We start from the raw sequence: 12,109 nt of genomic DNA on the forward strand, positions 1-12,109 counted from the left end.
CATGGATTGTCCATCAAATAACTCCATCTCTCTTTGCCATAGCAACTCAGAAACAGGCAGTGTCCTTGCATAAATCCAAACACACTGGAGTCAATAGAAATCCAATAGAGCAAAAGTCAGTCAATGATTTGGCCTCCACAGCTGTCTGTGGCAATGAAATCCACAGATTCACCACCCTCTGGCTAAAGAAATCCCTCCCAATCTCTGTTCTGAATGGATGTCCCTCTGTTCTGAGGAAGCGTCCTCTGGTCCAACACTGATGTGGATGTTGGGTGAATTTTGTGACGCAACACAATTGACCGAAGAGCGAAGAAACTAGGCTTAACGTATCCGTACTGCTGATGCCAGAAATAAGGAGAGCGCCAGAAATCACAGCGAAGCGCGGTAAGCTGCTACTTGGCCCATTTTAGTTCAATTTCCAGTGCTACAGTACTCCAGTCATTCTGAGTCACTTAACCAGCAAATTTACTCGAATGTGGAAAATATGAATTTGGGGGTGTTGGGGTGGGATCGCAGCACAGCGGGATTTCCACCAAAGTAAACATGAGTGACTCGGACGGCGACTCCACCCAAGGCATCGTGGTTCTGGTTCGGGAGTTAAACCGCACAGGGAACGGGCGGATTGAGTCATCAGGCTATGAATGAGGCTGTGTTGAGCCGCCATCAGATTTAAAATATCCCGGGATTGTAATGTGAGAGAGTCTCTGTGTGAGAGGGTCGGTCCCTGGAACAGTGGGCTAGTCACCCGCCTCGCTCCCCACCATACGCACGCACACTCTGCAAGGAAGAAAAGAGTTTTGGAAGGTGTATGAGAGAGACAGATGGCCCCGAGAAAGGGATCCGTTTTGCTGGCTACCTCGTCACTATTACACCTCCTGTACTCTGCCTTCCTTACTAACATTGCATCAGCTTCTGGTGGTAAGTGATCTTAATTCAATTCTTAAACCGTTCTGCGTTTCTCTCCAGTGCGCGAATTTCAGCTTTAAACAAACCTGCGATGAAATTTAGCAGTAGGGAGGTTAAGTGTTCCGTTTGCTTCGGCTGCTGGCGCCTTGGTTGGAGGTTTGGAGACTGTCAGCCAAGTCAACTTGTGAAGATCAGTGAACTCATGCTGGGTTGTAGTATCTGCAGCGAACGTCTTTTTTAAAACCAGGAATTTTGGTGAAACGGTAACGATTCGTAGCAGCAGCCTCACTGGTCATTCGCTTGAAGTATTGGCTGCCTAAAACTCGCCATATCGAGCGAGTAGAGTGCAGTTGTATAATCAATTCGCAGGTCCTTTTAATATCGAATCAATCAACTCAGGTTGGTATGCCTTGCCTTGGTCCAATTATAGAAGATACAACATAATCATATCTGTAAAAGCTCAGACAGACATATAAAGGACGGATCAAAATATCCAGAATATTTATGAACGATTTTTCGTTGCAGATGTTTATACACTAAAGTTCATACAAGCACCGACCAGTAGAGATATTGGAACCATTTATCATAGTATCTTAACTGCAGTTGAGATTGCGATAATGAGGTTTGAGAGTGGCATTTGAGTTTATTTGATACATACAAGTGAAATTGGAGCTTGCCCCTTTGACTAGCCTTCTTCAACTGAGACTATGGTTGAGGAGATGATCTGTACTATAGTTGTCTAACATATTATATTGGTGTGTGTGTGTGTGTGTGTGTGTGTGTGTGTGTGTGTGTGTGTGTGTGTGTGTGTGTGTGTGTGTGTGTGTGTGTGTGTGTGTGTGTGTGTGTGTGTGTATGCACTAATATATCAGCAAACACAGCACACATACACACACATACACACTCACACACACATATACATACACACACTTACACAAACATGCACACAGTCACACACCCACACACACTCACTCACAGAGTAGTAAACTCATCTAAACAGAATCAGATATGCAGAAATCATTTCAATAAAAACTGGAAGGTGAATCTAATTATCTTGTGTTTGAATTGGGTGTTTATTACCAATGGCTGGTGTGAGCCTGCAGATCAAAGGAAGTTCATAGAACATGAAACAGCACAGTACAGACCTTTTGGCCCACAATGTTGTGCCAATATTTTAACCTACTCCAAGATCAATAGAGCTCTTTCCTCCCACATTGCCCTCCATTTTTCTTTCATCCATGAGCCTATCTAAGAGTCTCTTAGATATTGGTAATGTATCGGTCTCTACCACCATCCCCGGCATCTACCACTCTCTGTGTAAAAAAGAAAACTACCTCTGACATCACACCTGTACAATCACTTTAAAATATGTCCTCCCATATTAGCCATTTCTTCCCAGACTCTGGCTATCCACTCAATCTATGCCTCCTATCATCTTGTACGCCTCCATCAAGTCGCCTCTCACCCTCCTTCGTTCCAAAGCCCTAGCTTGCTCAACCTATTTTCGTAAGAAATGTTTTCTAATCCAGGCAGTATCCTGGTGAATCTCTTCTGTGCACTCTCTAAATCTTCTACATCCTTCCAATAATGAGGCGACCAGAACTGAGCACAATACCCTAAGTACTGTAGAATTTTATAGAGCTGCAACATCACTTTGCAGCTCTCAAATTCAACTAATGAAAACCAACACATCCTACACCTTCTTAACCACTCTATCAATCTGAGTAGCAACTTTGAGAGATCTATGGACGTGGACCTCAAGGTCCCTCTTTTCCTCCACACTGCTAAGAATCTTGTCATTAGCCAGCAAGTATGTGTATATCTCTGAGGCTCACTGATCAAAACATGGAATAAATTTGGAGAACATAATGTAAATGTTATTAAATTACAAAATAAAATAATCTTCACATGAGAAAGTACAGAAATACAATACTTTCTTACTATGGTTTATACATTTTCCTACCAGTCTCTTTAGCAGTTAGATCTGATGTCTAAATATGGTATCTTGCAGGGACATGAACAAAGCTGCTTATTTCATATTGTAGGAGCTCGCTTTGTTTCCAGATTTTCTTTCCGTAAATAGATGTGATTTAACAGGCATGCACAGCCCAAGAGACTGTTACTGTAACTTTTAATATTGCTGGGGTCAGTGTTCATAAATAGATGTACAAAAGAAGTGTAGACATTGTAATGGACTCACTGTGCAGTTTTCAAACTCCTCATTCTTTATTTTCTTATGGACTTAGTTCCATATAAAGAAGAAAGTCAACTTGCCCGTTGGCTCCTGCTACATAAATAATGATTTTAATGGAGACAGACCTTCAGAGAAATTGGGGGAATGGTAGCCAAGGCAAACAGCAGACTATTTACCACTCTGATGGAAAGTTACAAACTCTCTAAAAGTTAGTCTATAATCTTTTAACACTTAACTGTTCATTTCTACCAGTTTAAAATAGGAAATTCACAGGCTGCCTATGGCATTAATGTATCAGTGAAAGCATTACATAGCAACTTGCACTCAGTTGGAGTTCATCTGCAGCTGAGAAACAAGCTGGATGCCTTGAGAAATCAGACAGTGCTGCTCTCGATTTTAAAGGGAAAGCTGCAGTGTGGCTACATGAGCTCACCCTCTGTTGGTCTCACAGGGCATTGGTCAGTTCACATTTGGAGTATTGTGAGCTGTTTTAGGGCCCCTTGTCTAAGAAAGGATGTGCTGGCATTGCAAAAGGTCCAGAAATGAAAGGGTTAACATATGAGGAGGGCTTGATGGCTCTGGACCCGTACTCATTGAAGTTCAGAAGAATAAAGAGGGGATCTCATTCAAACTTACTGAATATAGAAAGATAGAGTTGATGTGAAACAGATGTTTCCTATAGTGGGGGAGTCTAGGACCAGAGAACACAGACTGAATGTGGAATGGATGTTTCCTATAGTGGGGGAGTCTAGGACCAGAGAACACAGACTGAATGTGGAATGGATGTTTCCTATAGTGGGGGAGTCTAGGACCAGAGAACACAGACTGAATGTGGAATGGATGTTTCCTATAGTGGGGGAGTCTAGGACCAGAGAACACAGACTGAATGTGGAATGGATGTTTCCTATAGTGGGGGAGTCTAGGACCAGAGAACACAGACTGAATGTGGAATGGATGTTTCCTATAGTGGGGGAGTCTAGGATCAGAGAACACAGATAGAGTGGATGTGGAGTGGATGTTTCCTATAGTGGGGGGAGTCTAGGTCCAGAGGGCACAGATAGAGTGGATGTGGAGTGGATGTTTCCTATAGTGGGAGGAGTCTAGGTCCAGAGGGCACAGATAGAGTGGATGTGGAGCAGATGTCACCTATAGTGGGGGAGTCTAGGAGCAGAGGACACAGATAGAGTGGATGTGGAGAGGATGTTTCCTATAGTGGGGGGAGTCTAGGTCCAGAGGGCACAGATAGAGTGGATGTGGAGTGGATGTTTCCTATAGTGGGGGGAGTCTAGGTCCAGAGGACACAAGTAGAGTGGATGTGGAGAGGATGTTTCCTATAGTGGGGGAGTCTAGGACCAGAGGACACAGAGAGAGTGGATGTGGAGAGGATGTTTCCTATAGTGGGGGAGTCTAGGAGCAGAGGACACAGATAGAGTGGATGTGGAGAGGATGTTTCCTATAGTGGGGGGAGTCTAGGTCCAGAGGACACAGATAGAGTGGATGTGGAGAGGATGTTTCCAATAGTGGGAGAGTCTAGGACCAGAGGGCACAGATAGAGTGGATATGGAGAGGATGTTTCCTATAGTGGGGAAGTCTAGGACCAGAGGACACAGATAGAATGGATGTGGAGAGGATGTTTCCTATAGTGAGAGAGTCTAGGATCAGAGGGCACAGATAGAATGGATGTGGAGAGGATGTTTCCTACAGTGGGGGAGTCTAGGGCCAGAGGACACAGCCTCAGAATAGAAGGATATACCTTTAGAACAGAGATGAGGAGGAATTTCTTTAGCCGGAGAGGGGTGAATCTGTGGAATTTACTGCCAGAGATGGCAGTGGATATATATGAAGAAGAGGTTGATAGTTTCTTGATTAATCAGGTCATCAGAGGTTATGGGGAGAAGGCAGGAAAATGAGGTTGAGAGGGATAATAAATCAGCTATAATGGAATGGCAGAACAGACTCGACAGGCCAAATGGCCTAATTCTGCACCTGTGTCTTACAGTTTTATGGATGGATATAAAATGTCCCCTTGTAATCACTCAGGAAATACATGGGTCTGAAATACATTATCTTGCAACTGTGGCTTGGTGCCTGTTACGTGATTCTTACTGCCTTTTCCTCAACCTCTCCACAACAATCACCATCTCTGCTGTGCTATGTGTTATCAGCTGCACTAAGCTCTATGCGGAGACTGCAGGAGAAGTGGTTCTTCTGATTGCAGCCAACCTCAGATAGTCCCTGACACAGGCCACTTGGTCTTCCCCTCAGTGCTCTGGCCTGTTCCAGTACCAGCACTCACCCCTGCCACTTCCATCTTCTGGTCAACCACTCTGTGTCTTGGGTCAGCACACAAACTCCATGTCAGAGAGCAAAAAAACCTTGTCATTCTCCTGACTACCCATTTGAGCAAGGTTGTTTCAAAGTTCAAAATAAGATTATTATCAAAGTACATATACTACCCTGACATTCGATTTCTTCCGGGCATTCACAGTAGATACAAAGAAGCACCATAGGATGAATAAAAAACTGCACACACAACAGACAATAACCCATGTGCAAAAAGATGACAAAATGTACAAACACAAAATGAAATTATTAAGTAAGTAAATATCGAGAACATGAGATGAAAAGTTCTTGAAAGTGGGCCCATAGGTTGTGGGAACATTTCAATGGCAAGGCAAGTGAAGTTGTCCCATGTTCAGGAGCCTGATAGTTTAATAACTGTTCCTGAACCTGGTGTTGTGAATCCTGAAGCTTCTGTAACTTCTTCATGATGGCAGCAGCATCTGAAGTTGGGGCCATTTACAGTATTTTGTATTTTTTTGTGTTTTTGACTTAGCTCAACATGGGGCTCAAGGACCTTTCCCATTGTCCAAGTGTTTCTGAATTTGAAAAGCTTGTATATACAGTAGTTTAATTTCTTGATACTGGGGAAGCTGTGACTTGGCTTCTTTTGGAATATTTGCTGATGTCACAAAATGATGTTGGTATTAGTTTTGACTAATTATTTAAGTTGCCTGGGAGTGAATCAAATTTCAAAGTTCAAAGTAAATGTATTAATTGGAATACATATGTGTCACCTTAGTCCACCATGAGATTCAATTTCTTGCAGGCATTCACAGAAACACAACAGAATCATTGAGAAACTACACATGAAGACTTACAAACAACCAACGTGCAAAAGAAAATAAACCATGCAAATAAAAATGTAATGCTGAGAAAAGCAGTTGTAGTGTCTTTGAAAATGACTCCATAGGTTGTGCAATCACTTCAGATGTGAGGTTTGTGAAGTTATCCACACATGGTAGGTCAGAGACTGTAGAATGGCAGAAGTAGGGGCCAGAGAGTCTGAAAGTGATTAAAAGAGAGGTTGTGAATCCCTGGAGTGTCTGAGAAGAGTTTGAGGATTAGTCAGGCAGCCAGGGAAGAGTACAGATGTGGGAGAAGTTGCATTGTCTGCAATATTGCACTGAGGTACACACTTAGCAATGTTACAGACTGAAAGTTCTTCAAGCAGGGTTAAATCTTTACTGCAGTTGCCAACATCTTTTCACAGTTGCTAGCGCATTGCAAATGTTTTTTCTCTGTCTCTCATTCTCTCATTCCTCTTTGCAAGCTCATCTCTTTGGTCCTCTCTTTAGGAACTCTTTTCCTCTTTTTCTTGCCCTCAACACTGAACTCTTGGCTTGTGTCGTGGAGTTTATTATTTGCAGACACAATGATTACTTCCTAAATTCAGCAGTGACTTATTCGCTGGCTATATCACTAAAGATGCACTAAAATACAAACCAGGAAAGTTTCCAGTTGTGAATAGTGCAATCCTATGAGAAAGATTGAAAAGACTTTTAGGAGTTTAGAAAAATAAGATTCAAACATACATTACTGTAAGGGTCTGACAGATGGATGCTGATGGCTCCTTTGGCTGGAAGTTTAATGATCTATCCATGTTTTGAAACATCTCCGCCATGGACAGTCCCAAGACTGGCTGCGAAAGGAAGAGGGTTGGGCCTGGGGCTAGCAAGCCCAAATGCCAGCAGAAGACACTGGCAAGCTGCTGTCAGCAGCCTGTGCCCCAGTAGGGTTGATGGGCTAAGCAAGGGAAAAGAATATTGGGAAACATTGGAAAAGATCTGTGAAAACAAAACATGTCTGAGATGAAACAGGTAGTTGTTGGAATCCAGTGTAATCAGGGACCAGGGGACGGAGTGACTGACAAAGTGGAATTGTGGGAGGAAATCAGCCAGCATCTTATCAAGCACTAGAAAGGGTTCAGCAGCCATCTGGCCTATGCATGCTCTTGCTTTTAACATGTTGAATTACTTAGTTTCAGTTTTTACCACAGCTGAACTGTGACAGTTAATCTCAGCAGTTGTCCCTTAAAGAGTGAAGAATTGAGAGTGTTTCCATCCTGATCATTGTCAAGTGACTTCAGCTGGAAAAATCATCTGACTGGAATTTGGGTGAAGAGTGGTACAGACTCAGATTCCATCCAGGAGTCTCCTAAAAGACCCCATTGTTTCCACCTCCACCACCATTTTTCCCAGAAACGCACTCACCACTCTCTGCGTAAAAAACTTACTCCTGACATCTCCTCTGTACCTACTTCCAAGCATCTTAAAACTATGCCCTCTTGTGCTAGCCATTTCAGCCCTGGGAAAAAGCCTCTGACTATCCACATGATCAATGCCTCACATCATCTTATACACCTCTATCAGGTCACCTCTCATCCTCCTTCGCTCCAAGGTAAAAAGGCCGAGTTCACTCAGTCTATTCACATAAGGCATGTTCTCCAATCCAGGCAACATCCTTGTAAATCTCCTCTGCACCCTTTCTATGGTTTCCACATCCTTCCTGTAGTGAGGCAACCAGAACTGAGCACTGTTCTCCAAGTGGGGTCTGACTAGAGTCCTATATAGATGCAACATTACCTCTCGGCTCTTAAACTCAATCCCACGATTGATGAAAGGCAATGCACCGTATGCCTTCTTAACCACAGAGTAAACCTGCATAGCAGCTTTGAGTTTCCTATGGACTTGGACCCCAAGAACCCTCTGATCCTCCACGCTGCCAAGAATCTTGCCATTAATGCTATATTCTGCCATCATATTTGACCTACCAAAATGAACCACTTCACACTTATCTGGGTTGAACTCCATCTGCCACTTCTCAGCCCAGTTTTACATCCTATCAATGTCCCGCTGTAACCTCTGACAGCCCTCCACACTATCCACAACACCCCCAACCTTTGTGTCATCAGCATATTTACTAATCCATTCCTCCACTTCCTCATCCAGGCCATTTATAAATATCACGAAGAGTAAGGGTCCCAGAACAGATCCCTGAGTCACACCACTGGTCACTGACCTCCATGCAGATTATGACCTGTCTACTCTTTGCCTTCTGTGGGCGAGCCAGTTCTGAATCCACAAAGCAATGTCCCTTTGGATCCCATGCCTCCTTACTTTCTCAATAAGCCTTGCATGGGGTACCTTATCAAATGCCTTTCTGAAATCCATATACACTACATCTACGGCTCTACCTTCATCAATGTGTTTAGTCACATCCTCAAAAAATTCAATCAGACTCGTAAGGCATGACCTGCCTTTGACAAAGCTATGCTGACTATTTCTTATCATATCTTTTCTCTCCAAATGTTCATAAATCTTGCCTCTCAGGATCTTCTCCATCAACATACCAACCACTGAAGTAGGACTCACTGGTCTATAATTACCTGAGCTATTCCTACTCCTTTTCTTGAATAAGGGAACAACATCCGCAACCCTCCAATCCTCTGGAACCTCTCCCGCCGTCATTGATGATGCAAAGATTATTGTCAGAGGCTCAGCAATCTCCTCCCTCGCTTCCCACAGTAGCCTGGGGTACATCCTGTCTAGTCCTGGTGACTTATCCAACTTGATGCTTTTCAAAAGCTCCAGCACATCCTCTTCCTTAACATTTACATGCTCAAGCTTTTCAGTCCACTGCAAGTCATCCCTACAATTGCCAAGATCCTTTTCCATAGTGAATACTGAAGCAAAGTATTCATTAAGTACCTCTGCCATCTCTTCCAGTTCCATACACACTTTTCCACTGTCACACTTGATTGGTCCTATTCTCTCAAGTCTTATCCTCTTGCTCTTCACATACTTGTAGAATGCCTTGGGGTTTTCCTTAATCCTGTCTGCCAAGGCCTTCTCATGGCCCCTTCTGGCTCTCCTAATTTCATTCTTAAGCTCCTTCCTGCTAGCCTTATAATCTTCTAGATCTGTATCATTACCTAGTTTTTGAACCTTTCGTAAGCTCTTCTTCTTAACTAGATTTTCAACAGCCTTTGTACACCATGCTTGCTGTACCCTACCATCTTTTCCCTGTCTCATTGGAATGTATCTACGTAGAACCCCATGTAAATATCTCCTGAACATTTGCCACATTACTGCAGTACGTTTCCCTGAGGACATCTGTTCCCAATTTATGCCCCAAGTTCCTGCCTGATAGCCTCATATTTCCCCTTACTCCAATTAAACATTTCCCTAACTTGCCTGTTCCTATCCCTCTCCAATGCTATAGTAAAAGAGATAGAATTGTGATCACTATCTCCAAAATGCTCTCCCACTGAGAGAACTGACACCTGACCAGGTTCATTTCCAAATACCAGATCAAGTCCAACCTCTCCTCTTGCAGGCTTTTCTACATATTGTGTCAAGAAACCTTCATGAACACACCTAACAAACTCCACCCCACCTAAACTCCTCACTCTAGGGAGATGCCAATCAATATTTGGGAAATTAAAATCTCCCACCACAACAACCATGTTATTATTACTCCTTCAGAATCTGTCTCCCTATCTGCTCCTCAATGTCCTCGATACTATTGGGTGGTCTATAAAATACACCCATTAGAGTTATTGACCCCTTCCACTTCCACCCACAGAGACTCCGTAGACAACCCCTCCGTGACTTCCTCCTTTTCTGCAGCCGTGACACTATCTTTGATCAAAAGTGCCATGCTCCCACCTCTTTTGCCTCCCTCCCTGTCCTTTCTGCAACATCTAAAGCCTGGCACTTGAAGTAGCCATTCTTGTCCCTGTACTATCCAAGTCTCTGTAATGGTCACAACATCATAGCTCCCAGTACTGATCCACGCTCTAAGCTCATCTGCTTTATTCATAATACTCCTCGCATTAAAATAAGACACATCTCAAACCATCGGTCTGAGTGCGTCTCTTCTCTATCACCTGCCTATCCTCCCTTTTGTACTGTCTCCAAGCTTTCTCTATTTGTGAGCCAACCTCCCTTTCCTCTGTCACTTCAGTTCGGTTCCCATCCCCTAGCAATTCTAGTTTAAACTCTCCCCAATAGCCTTAGCAAACCTCCCCACCAGGATATTGGTCCCCCTGGGATTCAAGTGCAACCCATCCTTTTTGTACAGGTCACACCTGCCCCAGAAGAGGTCCCAATGATCCAGAAATCTGAATCTCTGCCCCCTGCTCCAATCCCTCAGCCATGTCATTGGTACCAATATGTACCAGGACCTCTGGCAGTTCTCCCTCCCACTGCAGGATATCTTGGACGCGATCTGAAACATCCTGGATCTTGGCACCTGGGAGGCAAACTACCATCCATGTTTCTTTCCTGCGTCCACAGCCTGTTTGAACCCCTAACTATAGAGTCCTCTGTCATTGCTGCCATCCTCTTCCTTTCCCTACCCTTTTGAGCCACAGGGCCAGACTCTGTGCCAGAGGTGCGACCACAGTTGCTTCCCTCCAGTAGGCCGTCCCCCCCAACAGTTCTCAAACAGGAGTGCTTATTGTTAAGGGGGACACCACAGGGGTACTCTCTAGCATCTGACTCTTCCCCTTCCCTCCCCTGACTCTTACCCATTTATCTGTTTCCCCAGGACCCGGAGTGACTACCTGCCTATAGCTCCTCTCTATCACCTCCTCACTCTCCTTGACCAGATGAAGGTCATCAAGCTGCATTTCCAGTTCCCTAATGTGGTTCCTAAGGAGCTGCAGCTCAACGCACCTGGTGCAGATGTGGTCGTCCGGGAGGCTGGGAGTCTCCAGAACCTCTAACATCTGACACCGAGCACAGAACACCAGCCTCACACACATACTTTCTGTCTGTATTCTAAACAGATAACTTACTTTCCCTCAACCTGTTATCGCCAAAGTCCAGTTGGGCTTGTTGAAATTTGTCCTTGTCGGCACATGAGGTACCAGGGCATGGTCAATTGACCTGAAACTGTAGCACCCAGGAGAGGACAGGGCAGGATGGTAGTTCAGCATATAGCATTACACTATTACAGCTCAGGGCATCGAAGCCCAGAGTTCAATTCTGATGTTATGTGTAAGGAGTTTGTATGTCCTCCATGTAACCATGTGGGTTTCCACCAGGTGCTCTGGTTTCCTCCCAGAGTTCAAAGACATACTGGTTCATAGGTTAATTGGTCATTGTGAATTGTCCTGTGATTAGGCTTGGATTAAATAAGTGGGTTACTGACTGTTCCATGCCATATCACTAAATAAATAACAAAATACATTTGGAAAAACTAAACACAAATATAGTTTTACATAACTCCTCTATGTCATGTGTTTTGATTGTTCAGGTACTCACCATAAATTAACCAGCTGGAATATGTTTCACATAAGGCTGGAATAAGGTATCTTGTGTCTCCTCTGAATAAAACTTGCCTGTTTAGGGTTTCTACTCATTTTCATGTCTGTTAATTAGCTTTGTGATTAAGAACAATGGCTTGTGATGGAATTCACTGTGCAATTCACATGAAGTCACTTATGATGACAGTCATCTTGCTTCCAGTCAGTGCATTGCACGGAGCTGTCCATTGAACCTAAAGACTGCTGGAAGAACTCAGTGGCTCAAGCAACATCTGTGGAAGGAAATAAATTGTCAACATCTTAAGAGGCTGCAAAACACACCAAGTACTTCCAGCAGATTGCTTGTTGCTTCAGATTACAGCATCTGGGGTTTCTTGTGCCTAAAATATTCATTA

General features: G+C 43.8%; 1 protein-coding gene across 2 annotated transcripts in view; it reads left to right on the plus strand.

The window, feature by feature from the left end:
* Positions 1–319: 319 nt before the first annotated feature.
* The window catches only part of LOC140714035 (chondroitin sulfate proteoglycan 4-like), a 192,681-nt gene continuing 180,891 nt past the window's right edge, over positions 320–12,109 (plus strand). Inside the window, exon 1 of one of the 2 annotated variants that reach the window (XM_073024695.1) lies at positions 320–384. In XM_073024695.1, the coding sequence (XP_072880796.1) occupies positions 342–384 (43 nt within the window). In that variant the 5' untranslated portion in view covers positions 320–341. Of the gene's footprint in view, positions 385–442; positions 919–12,109 lie in introns of those variants that run through there. The other variant, XM_073024694.1, reaches the window with a different exon arrangement.

The sequence above is a fragment of the Hemitrygon akajei genome, chromosome 21, assembly GCF_048418815.1.
Source record: "Hemitrygon akajei chromosome 21, sHemAka1.3, whole genome shotgun sequence".
NCBI lineage: Eukaryota > Metazoa > Chordata > Chondrichthyes > Myliobatiformes > Dasyatidae > Hemitrygon > Hemitrygon akajei.